General features: G+C 38.6%; 1 protein-coding gene across 3 annotated transcripts in view; it reads right to left on the minus strand.

The window, feature by feature from the left end:
• SLF2 (SMC5-SMC6 complex localization factor 2) overlaps positions 1-17094 on the minus strand; it is a 46099-nt gene that overhangs the window by 3670 nt on the left and 25335 nt on the right. For all 3 annotated transcript variants that reach the window (XM_083844639.1, XM_083844638.1, XM_083844637.1), the window contains 14 exons: positions 15577-15659; positions 14528-14641; positions 14084-14251; positions 12139-12241; positions 10721-10796; positions 8782-8923; positions 8246-8354; positions 6907-7083; positions 6253-6350; positions 5459-5546; positions 4854-4973; positions 4302-4379; positions 1671-1757; positions 209-277 (listed from right to left, as the gene is read on the minus strand). In XM_083844639.1, coding sequence (XP_083700765.1) covers positions 209-277; positions 1671-1757; positions 4302-4379; positions 4854-4973; positions 5459-5546; positions 6253-6350; positions 6907-7083; positions 8246-8354; positions 8782-8923; positions 10721-10796; positions 12139-12241; positions 14084-14251; positions 14528-14641; positions 15577-15659 — 1512 coding nt within the window. The remainder of the gene's footprint in view (positions 1-208; positions 278-1670; positions 1758-4301; positions 4380-4853; positions 4974-5458; positions 5547-6252; positions 6351-6906; positions 7084-8245; positions 8355-8781; positions 8924-10720; positions 10797-12138; positions 12242-14083; positions 14252-14527; positions 14642-15576; positions 15660-17094) is intronic.

Below are 17094 nucleotides of genomic sequence, written 5' to 3' on the forward strand. Positions count from 1 at the left end.
GATGGAATCTTGGTTTTACCGCAGCCAGCAAAATAAGAGTTTTAACTAAGGACTATCCTAATACACCTAAGTGTACTCAACAGCCACGCAATTTAAGGAGGAAAAGAAATCCTTTAAAAATCAATATGCTATTTTCAAATGGTAAAGAATGAATTTAATGCACTCTGCAATATGAAAAGAAATTAAAAAAAAGTTTTCATTACAATACCTGAGCAGGCAGAGTGGTTTGTATCATATCTTGCCATTTGCCATATATCCTAGCAACCAAGTCTTTTACCTGCAAATTCAGATTAGTTTAGCCACTTGTATTTAAAAAAAAAAAAAAGAAAACTACCCACTCCCCTCCAAAAAAAAAAAAAACACCCAAGGATTATCGGGAGGGAACAGTTTACAACAGGCATACAGAGCATCGCCACCTCAACTCCAACAAGATCCCTATAATCTGGGATTTTGAATCCAAAATTATCTGCTCCACAAAAGCTCATTACAGGAAGACGATTTAAAATGTTAAGTGTTTGGCATCAACATGCAAGCCTCTGGCCTCCAAATACCCATCTCTGCCCTTGGGTAAGTTAGCTTTGTTACACAAGTCTGATTGCTTTTAAGGAGAAAAGGTGCCTGCCACGGCAATCACGAAAGCCAACTATGCAGCACTGTCTGAATCCGAATTCCTTATACATTTTTTTTCCCCCATAACCAATCAAACACAGGTGTTAAATACCAGGTATTCAGAGTTGAGATTTGCTTCACATACTGTGTAAAATCGTCACAGTGGTGCCTTCTGGCAGTTACTGCAGTATCACAACAGAAGTAGTGAAAGGGAAAAAGCAAATAACATTTTTATCTCCCAGGGCAAGTGCAATAGAAACAAAACAGACAGGGGTCTGATACTCAAAAATTCAAGCCAAGATTCTGTAACTTGTTAAAAGGATCCATGCTGTACTGATCTTGCTGAATAAAAAAGGAAAAGTCTTACTGAGAGTTAAGAATGCACAAATATACAAGTGTTTGATTTAAGGCTGGTAAAGCCAAGGCTTTTCAAAGTTGAGGTGATCCCATTTGGCTTGCTATGACAGGAGGCAGATCATGAAAGTCACAGAATTAGGACTAACATTAGCAAGCTACGTACCACAAAGCAAATGAAAGGCAATTATCCAAGCTTGATGCTACATCACATACAGTGTTGGCTTAAACCCACAACATTTTTAACAACTAATTTTAACTAAGTCATTATTTTGAAAATAAGAGACGTGCAAGATGGTCAGGCTAGTTTTTCTGTACTGTGTCCCACACTGTATGTAGCTTCTGCTTTTAAAAGCAGAAGATGGCTTAAAAGCAGAAGATTGCTTCCTGTCAACTAACAAGGACTGCCATGAAAAAGAAAAGGAGTGACTCTGTGGGTCTGAAAGTTGAGATAACTAGCTAAAAGGCAACAAGCTCGCATCTTAAGAGCTCTTAGTCCTGTAGTTAGCAAAAAGAGTATTTTCAGTGTATTAAAACAGACATGTATTTATGTATGAGTACAGATGTGATTCAGACAGAGAAACCAGGAAAAGAAATCCATGAGGAAAGCTTAGAAATTCCAGGGTTGGGATGAGGTAAAAACGCAAAAAAAAAAACCCACACAACTCAAACCAAACAAAAAAACCAACGAAAGCAGATTGTCTTACCTTAGTTCGATAAAACAGCCTTGCATCTTCCCTAATATCACATTTTATGTGCTTATCTAAGGCACCACAGAGCTTCAGTAAGTGTTGCTAAATAAAGACAAAAATGAACAGCTATTTTAATATTCCATGTTGAAACTAAAAACTTGCTTCAAGTACTATTTCAACGTAACAATTACATGCTTCAATCTGAAGTTTTCTCCAAAATATAAAGAAATGGAGAAAAAAAAACAAGATCTGAAGATCCTGTATCAGCTGTTGATATGCACCTCATGAGACAAGTTTAAGATCTTAAGAGAAAAAAAAGTAGTTTCAAAATTTTATCAGAGCACAGCTATATATCAAAAATTTTAAAGTTCCTACTAGCTAATTTATAAGTCCTTTCCGTTCCCAAAGCAGCAAGAACAGTGCCATTCAGGCCTTTTACCAACGAAAAAAGTTCTGGAGCTAAAACAGCTAAAAATAACCTTTTCATTAATAACTCAAGTAATTTCCTTTTGCAGTCTGCAGGAATTGGCTGAACAGGTAAAAACGTACGCAGTGTGTATGCACTGATCTCTAAACTTCTGATGGTCTTTTTTGCAACTTCATAATCTCCTAATAACAGCTCCCAAGATCTTTGATATTCTGTGAATCTCATGATAAAATTCTCATACTTAATCCCTCACTAACCTGCTGCAAAACAGCTCCACTCTGTAGGTGAAACATGCTGAAATTCTACTTATAAACATTTACTGGTGTCTCAAGACCACGGCAATTCACCCCATCCAACTGGAAGAAGACTAGAGCTGAAATAATAATACTGATTTTATACCCAGTCTAGCCTGCACAAGATTTATATACAGTGCCATTCAGCCACACACCGTGAATATCAGGCTCTTTCTTCATCAAGAAATTCAGAGACACCAGTGTTGTGCATGGGTTTGTGTTTTAATCAAATTCCCCATAGATCTTCAGAAAGCAGTTGTAAAAGACACATCTCAAAGAGATCATTGCAATATAACTATTTTCTTTTTTTTTTTTTTTACCAAAGATGTTTTTGCTTCACTTTGCAGTCTGTGATAATCTTTTTGCAATTGAGTAGGCAACTGAGACTGTTGAGCCCCAGGCTCTTTAGGGAAGATAGGCTGGGAAGATGAGGAGGGTGTGTTGTCCTGTATGTGAGAAAGCAGCTTGCTTGCATGGAGCTCTGCCTGGGGATGGATGAGGAGCCCACTGACACTCTTTACCGGGTTAGAATTAAACAGAAGACCCGTAAAGGCAACATTGTAGTGGGTGTCTGTTACAGGGCACCTAGGCAGCAAGAAGCGGCAGATGAGGCCCTCTACAGACAGAGAAGAGCAGCCTAACATTCAAAAGGCCTTGGTCCGCATGGGGGACTTCAACCACCCCAATATCAGTTAGAGAGAGAACACAGCAAGACATAAACCAGGAGTCTCCTGTATTGCACTGATAACTTCCTCCTCCAAGTAATAATACAGACAGCAACAAGGAGAGGTGCTCTGCTAGACCTCATGCTCACCACCAACAAGGGGCTTGTTGGGCATGTGAAGGTAAAAGCAGCCTTGGCTGCAGTGACCACAAAGAGTTCAGGATCCCGAGGGCAGGGGTGAAGGTGAAACGTAAGCTCACAACCCTGAGAGCTCCAAGAGAGCAGACTTTGGCCTCTTCAAGCATCTGCTTGGAAAAGTCCCACGGGATAAGGCCTTGGAAGGAAGAGGGGCCTGAGAACACTGGTTAGTATTCTAGATCTGGAGGTTTCATCTGAACAGCAGGAAAACGCTTCTTTACTACAAAGGTGACTTAGTGCTCAAACACATTGGTCAGAGAGGCTGTGGAGTTTCCCTCAGAGATACTCAAAAAGCTGTCTGGCCATGGTGCTGGCCAACCTGCTCTAGGTGGCCCTGCTTGAACCCCCAGAGGTCCCTTCCAACCTAAACCATTCTGTGATTCTGTGAAAAAGAAGCAAATATTACTGCTTTACCTCCCTCTTCAAGGCTTCACATACCACATTTCTTAAAAGCCAGGAGTGGTTCTATAGAACAGAAGATTTACACAAACATCTTGCAGCAAGCAACTCACAGCAAATGTTCGCAGAAATCTCAGTAAGATTACCAAGAGGCTAAACAGAAGGTATTACTTAACAGATGTTCACATCTCGCAGCACGAGGGAACTATGGCTACGTAGAACAGAAGAGATACAGTCCTAGCCCTCCCTTGCTGATGGTTGCACTCCAGCACAGAAAAACACAATGTGTTTGAGCATATTTTACTGGATATTTTCAAAATGGTTTTCTTCTAGATTAAAGTTTCAGCTTTACTTAAGTAGTTCATAGGATCACCAGAGTTCTGAGGATCTGTGTTGAGTTAATCTCCAGTTACTCTGTGAAAGACAACGTCTGCTGATCGACAGACTTGTGTTTTGACATAATTCCACTTGCAAAAATGCAGGAGAGGTTTCTTTCTCTGCAGTAACTGCAAGGAAGAGCTCTTCTGCATTTACTTTGCCTCAGAACAAGTTTCTCCCAGTGCAGTTATCCTCTGGTGATCTTCTGTCACCTTACCAGAATGGACCAAAAGTGCATAATAATTCGTCTTTAGATTTTAAAAGATCTAGCCACTGTAGTTACTTACCCTTTGATTGGAATTTACAGTGTCAAAGAAGCTAGCTTCACTGACTAGATGAAGGAGGATGTAGACTAGGTAGTATACCTGTAGAGAAACCAACAGAGCTTCAGCAGTCAAAGCACAATCTTTAGCTACAGCATTATCTTTGCTTTAATGATTCAGTATCATGACTGTACTGGCATCCTCCAACAGCCAAATAAATGAATAGGTACATCTACACATTTACCTAAATAAATAATATGAAACAACACATTCATATATTAGAAACAGTTTAAAACAGTACTACGCTGTTTTAAGTTACCCAAGTGACCCACAAAGCTTTCTGTGGTTTCAATTACTGAAAATTAAACTCAGCAGTTGACTTTGTTTTCCTATCATCTACATCCAGATCAAAATACTTGCTAAGAGATTACATGGTAGACTCAAATAACCAAACCAATACTGAATTCTAAGATGAGTGGAAGTTTTTCTAAAACTGGTTTATAAGAAAAGATTCATTTTCAAAATTGCAGAAGATGCATAAAAAAGACAAACAAAAATATACTATCAGCTATATACCTCCTGTTCTAGTTCTGTATGAAGGTGGTCTTCACTGACATTCTGCTGCTCATCTGTTCTCATCTTCTCTAGTAGATTAGAAGGTTTCATGTACACCAGATACTGATGCAGAAGACACATCTACAGACACATGCATTAACAGATTGGACTGGTTCACTGGCAATGGAAAATTTTAAACAGTGCCACTACCATATCACATGTCCATTAACACAAGAACATCTATAAAAGGGGCTCTTAATTAAAATGATTATTTCACACTTTGGGTAATCCTTGACTATTTGCAAACTAAAGCATTTGTATGTTGCCTCATTAACCCCTTGTTTTCATAGAGTGATTCTACATAAATATAAAAAGACAACAAAGAAGCATAAACTTCTCTCCAATGTCCAAAATTAATGTTTAGGCACTTAAGCAATATTACACTTACAAGCTGCAGAACATAAAGGTTACACACATGTACAAATATACTTCTAACACTAAAATAAAAATTAGTGATTGTTTTCATACTGTAAGCCTATTTTCCTTTTAAAGAATGACCAAACACAAAATACACAAGTTTTCTAAAACTTTCAAAATTATACACATGCAAAACATGCAGTCAGTACCTGCTTGTCGCTGTCATCAGGTATTCTTATATGCTTTTTATTAAGAAGCTTTCCAATTATCACTAGGCTAAGGCGTCTTCTTACTTCCCTGAAAAAACAAGTTTGTTTTTTATTTCTTTCCCAGAGAACGTCTCAAACCCACAGTTTCGACAACGTATAGTGAGGCTGTGCATGGTTTCCCTAGACACAGACTTGCTCACAGCTATTCAACTGGATTTACTGAAGATAGGTGCTATTAAACCAGTAAAGGTACAAGTATCCTTGTCTCATTACAGCTTTTCTTGTGGACAAGCAAACATTGCTAGAAGCTTGCCTCCAAGCCTGAAATCAAAGGCCAAAATCATTCTCCTCTCTCAGATACATTTTTTTATTTATTTCAAAGATGCAGAACACTTGACAGACTGACATAAAATCATATATTAATCACCTAAAGAACATTTAATTTTTGATCATTCGGCCAAAGATTAGAGTAGGTGATAGATGTTAGAAGTTATGCCTTTATTTACTACAGGGTACCAGAAAGTTCATAGCCCAGAAAACTATGTATAAAATGTAAAATAACCCTTTTCCACCACAGAGGTGATTAAGAAACTACATATACACAATGACATGCACACACATCTGTAACGTATGATAAAACCCAAATATTTGTGGTGGCGGTGGTTTTTCAAAGTATCTCCCTCCTCCCCCACAAAAAAACATAATGCAAAAAAACACAAAAGCAATGTTAACACCTATTGCATTTATCAGGCTCTGGGCTTATACAAATAAATTAGCTGTTAGTGTGTCATTACCGTCCACGTATTATCCAGCTAGGGACCAGCTGAACCAGCCACAGAAGATTATGGTGCTGACTGGAGAGTTCACTCACTGCCAGACACAGCTCAGGCATCTTTAAAAGAACAAAAACAATTTAAAAAAAATCACCCAATTTACTAAATAATGGGGACATTGGACATTTGTTTTATTTGCAAAGGAATACACATCTGCTACCAAGAAACACACAACACAGATGTTAAAAGGAATTGGGCTAGCAATAGATGATGTGCATAAAGATATTTCCGCACTGCAGCTGTAGCTATGTCTCCTAAATACTATTTTACAGTAGGGTAGCTGAGATCAGGTTGCCTTTCCTGACATTTCATCAGCTTAGTGCAATCATTTCTTTTATTCTTTCAAATAGCCATTTTAAACAATCTATAGTTAACACAATTGCTGCAAGTTCAATACAACAATCCCCTTGCAGAAGGGGACAGGCAAGCGTAATGTTTTTAGGCAGACACTCTCTCAGTACACCCAGCCCCCTCCTAAATCTCAGACACCTACATAGTACATCTACAAGCAGTATTTTTCTGCTATGTAAAGGAAAAAAAACTTCAAAATAGATTTCTTGAAAATTAAGCTGCAGTTTCATAAATCTAGCACTAGAAAATGAATTATGAAGTTACCTTTGTATCCCAGTCTTTTATACTTATCAGAAGCTTTATGAAAAGGCACTGAAAATCTATCAAAGGAACTTGCTTTAGCTGTTTCTCCAAGCTTATTTTGAATAGCAATAGAAGCAGCAGCAATATTTCTTGGTCTGTATATCCACCTTCGACTACCGTTGTACAGAAATCTAGAAACTTTAAAAGAAATAAAAAGCATTAAAATCTGAAATTGGTTTAGCTTCTAATGAAGTGTGATGAGAACTTAAGTTTTCCACCCTCACTTTAAAATGCACTTCAGGTAACAAATTGTTCTTGCAATAAATACAGGAAAACTACTAGCTCCCCGAGTAACTGTCTGCATTTTTTATTTTTTTTTTTTTAAAAAACACCTACTGGAGGCTCATCTTACAAACATTTAAATACTTTTGAACAATGACAATAATCCCTGGACATTAGAGTACGAAAGATCTTTCTACACTGCACCGTTAATCCTATTCTAACTAAACAGAAGACTGACAGACTTTCTAACTATACAAGCAATACTGAAAACAATCAAGAGATTTTTCCCCGCCCAATTATCATCACATGGATTACTTACAGTACGGGATGTGTATTTTTAAAAGGAAACACAAATGAATCAAGAGACATGTAAGTCTGTCTCTAGAGGAGATGCTACATGTGCTTCCCTCTTGAACTGCGTGATTATATACGATCATCATTTACATGATCATGACAAATCTCTGAAGAGGCATTGTTAGGAGGGTTCAAATATTTCCACAAGGAACTTGTAAACCAGTTACAGAGGCAGTATTTTCATAAAGCGTTTAATCACAGAACAAGCCCGGGAAGTGTGACCAGCCCATGGTTTCACAGGACGCAGCATGGATTAACAGCTCACTTCCACAAAAGAGGCAGTCACGGCTCCACCTGCCCTCCACGAGCTCTCATCTCATTCACCTCCTGCTGCACAGGGACTGACCACAAGCCTCTGTGAGCTGCACTAACACAGAGGCAGCATAAAACATAACAGCCAATACCAGCTCCCCCTCCCACTGGAGCACACTGACGCTCTTCTTTTATATGAGGGAGCAAAGAAGCCTGATAGAGAGCCATCCTGGAAAAGGGAGGCATCAGGAACTGAGAGAAGCCAACGGAAGTCAGGGAGAAAGGAAACTGAAGTTTGCAACAAGCCTGCAACAATCTCTGCTGAATGTGGAGCTGAAAGCCCACCACAACACCTACTCAAAAAACAAGCCCAGGGCTAGATTAAGGCACCATTTTTTTTTTTTTTTGCTAAAACACAAAAGAATAAAATTAACAAACAAACACCCTTGCATAGTAACTGGAGTTTTCTCACCTTGATTACATTAATTAGATTGTTTTCCGGTAGACTGGTGAAGGCTGGACTGCCAGAGGAGAGAGATCCTCTTGGTTGCCGTTTGCTCACTGTTCCTTGCATCTGACTCCTAATGAAAGAGATACTAATCTGAGCAATCAACAACTTAAAAGCCCACAAAGGCTTATTTGCATCAAACCGAAGGAAAAAACAGCATGGCTTAAACACCTTCAAATCAGAACTATCCCCAGCTACAGAGCACACGTCTTAAAACTTATAACCAATTACTTACAATTCTGCCCAGCTATTTAGGCAACAATTCATGTAAATACCCATTAGACAGTTGTAGGACAAAGAACAATAATCTGATTTGCTGAATCCTTTCTTTACAGAAACTGTTTTAAACTCTGGCTTATTTACTCTTATGAATACCTAAGTTTAGAATGTAAAGAGATGGAATAGGGGAAAATAAAGAAAAACCACCTGATTCTACATTCTAAACACAAGACTTGCTTACACAGGATCTAAGCAATAGCTGTCAAAATGAAAATACTTACAAAACATCACACTCATTAAAGTTGGGCTGCAGATGCTCCAATGGAAAGAGAAATGCAAATGTAACACCCATATTGACAAAAACAGTTGACACATCAGCTAGTGAAGGTATCCAGGGTTTAGACTGTTCATCACAGATGGAAGCTACAAGTAAAAGGTATGGAATGGATTAGTTTAAATTTAGTTCTTAATGTTAGTTCCTTTCCAGGAAAGCAAATGCATTCAGCTGTTTGCATCAATTCTGCCAGCTCTAATCTCAGAAGAATTGCCGTTATTTTCAGAACTATAGTGTGAGGGGTAGTCTTACGCAGTATTTTACACTGAAGAAACAACTCGCCTATGTAACAGGTAAATTACTTTAAGATTCCACCCATTTTCTCTCACAGCTGTCTCTCATCACATACAGTAGAATAAGCAAGAAGGCAAGATTTACTTTAAGAGAACAGATAAATTGCTGTTCTGTGTAGGTAGAGGTAAGAGCGTGTTATAATGGGACTGAAAGTGGAGCTAAATAAGATTTAAGACAGGGAAGGTTTCTAGAACAGAAGTGCAGAATACAAGGAATTCACTGATTGAGGTAAGCAAAAATGCTCATTGCAAAAAGCTGATTTGTATCACGACACATCTGAACATCTGCAAACTGTACAGAGGATTCTGTATAGGATACAAACTAGCAAGGTGACATCAAACTCGATGCAGCGTTTTCCAAACAATGGCAGAAGTCTCTAGAATTTTGAATTGGATCACTTCTCTCAGGGTTAATTCTTTAAGAACAAAAAAGGCAAATATAATAAAACAGTAGCACTCAAGACACTGCAGGTTCAGATCTCAACATTCAATTCATGTGTTTTTTGTTGTTTCTTTTAAATAAAGCATCCTTAGTTAAGTACCAGAACAGAACATCTCAGAACAGTTTTGGAGACTCCACAATTTGAAATTTTGTAGTTAGACAAACTTTTAAGGAGTAACTGTAGCCTATTTGATCCTGCTTAAGGTAGATACATAGGTCAGAGATGGGCTAAGATCTCTCCCAGTTCTTAATTCTTTGAATGCTCATTGATCAGCTTGAATTGTTCATTCTGAAACGAGCTTAATGTCAACAAAGCAAAAAATCATAGAATCACAGAATTGTAGGGGTTGGAAGGGACCTCAAGAGATTCAACCCCCCTGCCAAAGCAGGTTCCTTAGAGAGGGAGGCTACATTTCCTCTCATATCAGCTCACAGTCCTGTTTCAAACAAGATTTAAAATACGCAGAACAATTTCAATAGAACTGCCCAAGAATGTCAAGCGAACTTGATTACTTTAATGATGTTAACTGTTAATTTAAATAGTGACTTTGATGGATCTGAATGAGGACACTGAGAACATCCAAAACAACTGGTACTGAAGAAGTTCAGAGTACAGATGAAGAAAGGCAAAATGCACAAGAAACAAGCAACAGTGTAGGCTGAACCAGACCCTTGTAAATGTTTACATGCAAGTGTATAGCTCTTTTCCCTTTTGCCATTTATTTGGAAAAAAAACTACGCACTGCTACATACTGAGTATAACTGCGTGAAAGCCATCTTGTAGGTCTTAGTTTATGAAATGAATGTCTGCATCTACTGAAGAGAAAGATGGAGAGTAAACTTGAGCAGACCGGGCTTCTCCTCAGGTCAATTCCATTTGTGAAAGAACAGAAGCGTGTTTACAAGGTTCTGTGCTGGAGGCACAGATTTGCAAGTATATGCCAGGATCACTCCCTGTGGTACAGCTTGCACAAACTCAGTGAAGACCAACTCCTGTTACTTAATGCACAAAGGCTAGAAGAACTTAAATTCATGCCAGAATCACAGAACAGAGCCAGGGCTTTTTCCTTCCTTCCCAACACCTTTCTATACTTAATGGAAGGGAAATACCTTTGTTCAGATGGTCAGTCTTCCATCCCTCAAATACTCACCATTTTTTAGTGTTATTTCAATCAATCTGTTTAAAATCTGTGAGGAAACACAATAGCCAGGATGAACAGACATCATCTGTGGAGGAAAGAAAAGTGCTATGAGTCAAACATCAAGTTGCAAGATGACAACATTTTTCTTTAAAAAAAGAAAAAAAGCCACAACTCTTCATTAAAGTTTTAAAAAAAGCTGTAACAGAAAATGAATACCAACGCATAGCACATCATGGAGAACAGACTATTATGATTTCAAGCAGTACACACATTCTGTGAATGCTTTTAAAGTAATTATTCACAGTGTCTGAAAAACTGCAACCCCATGTTGAATCTGTCTGTTCTTAAGAAGGTACTGAGGATTAGCGGAATGGAAGTATCAGCTGTCCTTTTGGAACCCATTTGTATTCGTGATCAGACTGAACTCCTTAATGAGAAGTGAGGGCAACTGAGAGTTGACCTCAACCTTTTCCAGTCGCAGGTAAGTAGAACACGGGCAAGACTACACCAAAACAGTCAATTGTTAACTACAAAAATATGACTATGAAATGCACGTCACGCTCCCTAGCATTTCACCAGGCCAGCAAAACCTCCTCTTCTTCTCCCACAAGTGCTGGACAGTTTTGTGCTCTGTGGGCAAACTGAACTGGCTCACACTTCCACCTTATCAAAAGAACGCCAGAGCTCGTATAAGAGTGGAAGGCAGTACTTTCCTAGCGGGAGAGAAAGAGATGGAAAACAAAAATGTCTTCCTTTTGGCAAAAGCAGAAAGGGAATTGACAGACCCAGGCTGCAATTCTGCAGGCAGTCCAGCTTTATTCTTCATTTCAGGCACAGTTAGAAAGCGGTAAGTAATAATGGAATGAAGATAGGAAGTGGGTATTTTTTCTGAGTAACAGAACAATGCACATTCCCTTGGGACTTGGGTACTGGCACAGACATCTAGAAAGAAGACAGCCACAACATTTCCTTAGACAGCATCTCTACTTTTTTTTCCCCCCTGAGCCATAATGCACATCGACTTTGTCAGAATAAAAATTCTGATAATGCAGGTATTTAGATTTATAAAGTACATACTACAGCGTGTACTTATTTTTTTCGTGTGGAAGGAAATAGATAAATAATTGCTTTTGATTTGTCCCACACTATTAACATCCCAAAATATCTTCTCACCTAGCATGTGCAGAGCCCTTTTCAGATGAAATACCATCTATGAAGATGGACAGGAAGCTTTACAGTCACTCAGAAAGCGTTTTATTCCTAGTGACAGTCAAAGTATTCCAGACTGGAGAACAAATCAGAACTCTAAGAATTGCTAAACAAATGCAACAGATTCACAGACTGGTACCGATTATTTCTGCAACAGCTGGCTTCCAGGAAGAATATTCTATCTGACAGAGTGTAACTGCAGAACAGCGTGGTCTTACCCAGAAAAGCCACTTCAGAATTGGTGTGGGACACAAGCTACAGCTGTAAGCAGAACTTAGAAAACCATGAAGAGCTAGAAAAAGCTGCTGTGTTACGTTGGAACTGTAAGACAAAGATGGGGTGGGGGGAAAAAAGGAGAAAAATCCATTAGTGGTTGAATCAACAGTTTCACAATTAAGTTTCACCATTAAGAAATTCCCCACCCCTCAGATCATCACCAACAGCAAACAAAGACCTGAACATCCAAAACAGATGATATACTTTTACCTACTATAAAATACTACAGTAATTAAACCCTATTCTTGACAAAAATTTTTAAAAAACTAAATTTAGAACAACTTTTTTTTCGTCTACAATGCCATACTATATGATTTGGAAGTATTTGTATTGTTAGAGGAAAACAGCTTCAAACAAACATGGATTTACACTATTGTATTATGAATCATTATTCCTGTCTACACAGATGGGCTGATGGGCTCTGTCAGATCAGTGAATAAGATACCATATTTTATTATTTTTGTTACTGACAATGACCTTTACAAACTCTTCTGCAGGAAAAGAGAAAAAACATTTCAGATTTTTTGAATTATCTCATTTTTTGGAAGAATCTTTCAAATAATCTAGAGGTAAAACAAAGCAAATAAAATCAAATGGTCTCATCTTGCTAGGCAAGTCTGTGAGGTGCAGAAAGTAGCTGTTGGAAGAACATAAAATCTGTAAGATTTAGTAGAAAGTTCTTTCAGTTGAAATCTTCCTTAGCAAGTAATGTGTGCCATAAGCAGCTGAATTAATGATTCTCAATTTACCACGTATCCCTGTTTAGGCTCCTCTGTTCTCAGTATCTACTATAATAGGTAGTTCTGTTATGAGACCTGTCTCCTAGCTTCTCCATATCCCACCCATCTACCCAACGAAGCAGCTAGGAAGACATCCATGTGTCAGCCGGACAGCCAATATGTGCCAGCTGGATGGTTTCAGAACACCAAAGCAATTAAATCATAACTGCATTTTGCAAGGGACAATTCATTTAACTCTCATTCCTCCAGTCACTGATTTACAAGATACTTCTTAAAGCTTACATCCCCGTGACCTTCACATATTAATAAAGAGGCCTGAAGCCAGAGGAGCGTATCACAAACCTGACTTGCTCAGGAGACAAGGAGAAAGCACCCACCTCCTCACAGCCACAACAGCAAATACAAATGTTTACAGACAGAATCTTTTAAGGTTCTGTCTATTCCCTCGGTTTCACTCATGCCAGTTCAGAGTAAAATATCAACTGAAATCAGTGGAATTACTTTTAGGATTTGCACTTGTGGATTAGAAAAGAAATTGTCCATCTATCTGTAGCCTGACAGCCTCATAAATACAGACCACAAATCTCCACCAGTTACGTAACGGTTGTGTCTGTGTGTCTATAAACACTTTTAGCTTGGTGACTGCATCTAACAGATGCCGTAAACCATAACTTCCTGCAATCCTGATTATGTGGAATCCTAAATCCCAGGCTCATTCAACACAGAAGGTTTTCAGCAGACATAACACAACATTAGAAAGAGGACTTTTGTGACCATCTATCTGGGATATTTAAGCTTTTGTTCATCATAATATTTCAGTTCTGCACTCATCTTCCATAAATCTGTCAGATTGTCAGCAACAGCCCAACGCAGTATAAATACGGAAGAGGTCAGGACACTTCTTTTCCTTCTCCTGATGCCTCATTTAAGATGTTTTTTCAAAAATTTGAGGAGTAAAGAAGGAAGGTTCAAGTAACTGTTCACTGTTCTATAAAGTGAATCTGGAAAGCAGAATTCCAGGAAGATCGTCTTGCTTTATTACTAAGATAAAGTTCATTTGTATGCAAAGACACTATTTTATCTTAAAAAACTTTTAGCACTTATGAAAAACCTACAGGTAAACACAGAGTGAAGAGGACAGTCTTACCTAAGGAGGAGTTTTTCTATAGGATTTTGAGGGATGAAATAAAAATTCCTCAAGTCGAGGTCATGTTGATTGAAGATTTTCCCAGAGACTGTTAAATCAAATATGTCTTCTCCAGGGTGGTAGTCGGGTATGGCACAAGCTGTTACTGAAAATCTCTTTATAAATGCCCTACAAAATTCAAAATTACTTTTATGAATTTCAAGGAGAGGCCACGTGCTGTTTGAGACAGTCATTTTCAGATGACGAACACATCAGCTACATATGAAAGCAGAGTTAGGTTATAATACAGTAACACCTAAGAAAATCCACCCAACCCTAAAAGACAAAATGGTTCGCACTAGACACATTAGCAGCAACTGATGGAATGAGAGACAGATTAGAAAAAAAAAGGCTAGGAAAACTAAGTGAAGAACTAGGTTTAATTGGTTTTAGAATAGGAAGGACCTGTGTTCTTCTGAGAGGTCTTCATCTCCAGTGACATTCTCATCTTCTCTATCTGAAGAATCAGTTTCCTTTTCTTGTATGTTTTCTTGTAACCGTTTTTCTAGTTCATCTAATCTGAAATAACAATAACAGGGAAACATATCATCACGGTGTAGTATCTATAACAGAGGGAACCAAAATTCAAGCTCCCGAACCCAGGGGCCAATAGCCCACTAAGCTGGGAAAAAGCATGCAAGACATTGTATCTGTGCAAAGAAACAAGCATCTTGCTAGTCCAAGATACAAAGTTGATGCTTCCCACTGCCTGATGAATTTCCAACTGCACATTCAATCACTAGCTTGTCAGAGACAAAGACGCTCAAACCAGCTGCTGACACAATTTTTTTGCAGTTGCACAAAACTTTCTATCTCCTAGATTTTTTTTTTTTTTTTAAAGCTTAATACTAGTATTCTATTTGTTAAATAGTAGCAGTTATAGAAGCATTCACTACTTTATTGTCAGTCAGCTCAATTGTTACTAGGGTCAGATTCTTTAAGAAAAAAGAATATACTCACAGCTAATTGCCATTAGTACACATACCACATTACACTTTTTACCTGAAAGAACTCTTCCAAGAGCATGTATTAGTTCTGAATTGTGTAACTACTTGGATACTGACAGTCTACACAACTTTGGAAAACCAAAACTGAGCTACAAATGACTTTGAAGGAACTAGCACAGTCAGTCTACATAAATACTCTTATTTCATGCCCGACTAGCAGCTGTTAGCTGGCTCAGTGACCTGCAACAACAGCATTAGTAAATTTAGTCCAGCTCTTGTGGGGTAGACAGATTAATCACAAACTACTCATTATTGCTTGCAAGGAGCCTATCACTCAGCTTTCAGAGTTAAGCTGCGCTGGTAGGTTCCATCAGATGTATGTTAGCGGTATCAGCAGACAAAGCTTAGCGTGCTGCTACCCAAACCCTATCACTTTGGGCAGAAAAGGTAAATCTAAGCATCCACAATTCCATGCCAAAGTTTTCAAAGCAGCTTTAAAAAACAAACCTTTTAGATTCTTCTTTCTCCTTCAGGAGATGTTCCAAGCTGTTCACATATGACACCTGGCTAACAACAGGAGTCTTAGAAAGCTGTAAATGAAGTAGCAAGAAACTTAAGAAACACCACAAACTATCAATTGATTCACTATTAGACAATAAATATGATCAAAACATTAACCTCGTCATATTTTAAAGATATTTTAGCTGAAGGTGAAAAATAATAATTAAAAAAATAAAAATCAAAGGAGGCCATGTAAAGTTGGACAACTAACTGTTCGGGTTTCTCAATTCCCTGATAGTTTTCTATAATTGCTAAACCTTTCTCAGTGATTAATTTAGAAATAATTATGCTTCCCAATGGATCTGAACAGCAAAGCGAGTCTCTTCTTCTCTCCCTGGGGCCAACCTCCAGCTAACCTTCATGGACAGCATTAGCACCAGAAGCCTGCTACTTCACAGCTTTATCACTATCCACCGAGACCCTGGGAATCCCCATTCTTGTGCAGGAGACAAACTCCTAAAATGATTCAGCACATCTTTTGTCACTTTCACCCTTGCCTAGAGATATCTTTCAAATGCAACAATCAGAATATCTTTGTGGGGAAATTTTGAGGGTAAGCTGAAGCCCTCTTACCTTATTTTAGGTCTGGTTAACATGCCCTGACCGAACAACTAAGGAACGAAGATTGCATTCCAGTTTGTACGTGCCCCCTCTTACGAAAGAAGATAAGAATGCTAGTACATGCAAAAACCATGCTCACGGAAATTTTGGGACAGTTCAATTGTTTTGTGTCTGTTGGTCATTAATTACTAGAAACAGGATAAGCCAAATGCTATGGTCATACATGTTCCACAAAAATTTGACCTAGGCTGCATCTGTTTATCACTCTTAGCCATTAACTACCCAGCCATGTTGGTTCAGACTGTGGAATATGTATGTAACCACAAAAGCCCAATCTGTAACGTGTTTGCATAATTAATGGTAAGGACAGATAAAATAATTGTGGCTGTTCAACACCTGCCTATGGAAATACTTTTTAATAGAAATTCAATCAGCAAAATAAACCATTTCAGAGATTTATAAATGGGGAGAAGAGGACAAGGACCTGCATTTATATGGGCATTCTGCTAACAACAGGTTTGTTTTCTGTTGCAGGAAACCGGTGGGTTGATCCCAGCCAGCAGCTAAGCACCACACAGCCTGTTCATTTCCCCCTCCCAGTGGTACCGGGGAGAAAACAGAAAGAGTGAAAGCAAGAAAATCACAGAGCTAGATAATGACAGTTTAGTAAGTGAAAAGAGAGGGAAGAAAACAAAAGTGACGCAAATGGCACTCGCTCACCACCTCCCCCAAGCAGACTGATACCCAGCTCGTCTCCAAGCAGTGGCTTCGTGGCTACCTGCCAGAAGCTCGCCGCCACCTTTCGGTTTACTGCTGAGCATGACACGATGCAGCACTGGAAATATCCCCTTGGTCAGCTGTGCAAGCACTGCTCAGCAGTAGCCAAAAAAAGAGTGTCTTATC

This window comes from Anser anser, assembly GCF_964211835.1.
Source record: "Anser anser genome assembly, chromosome: 7".
NCBI classification, from domain to species: domain Eukaryota; kingdom Metazoa; phylum Chordata; class Aves; order Anseriformes; family Anatidae; genus Anser; species Anser anser.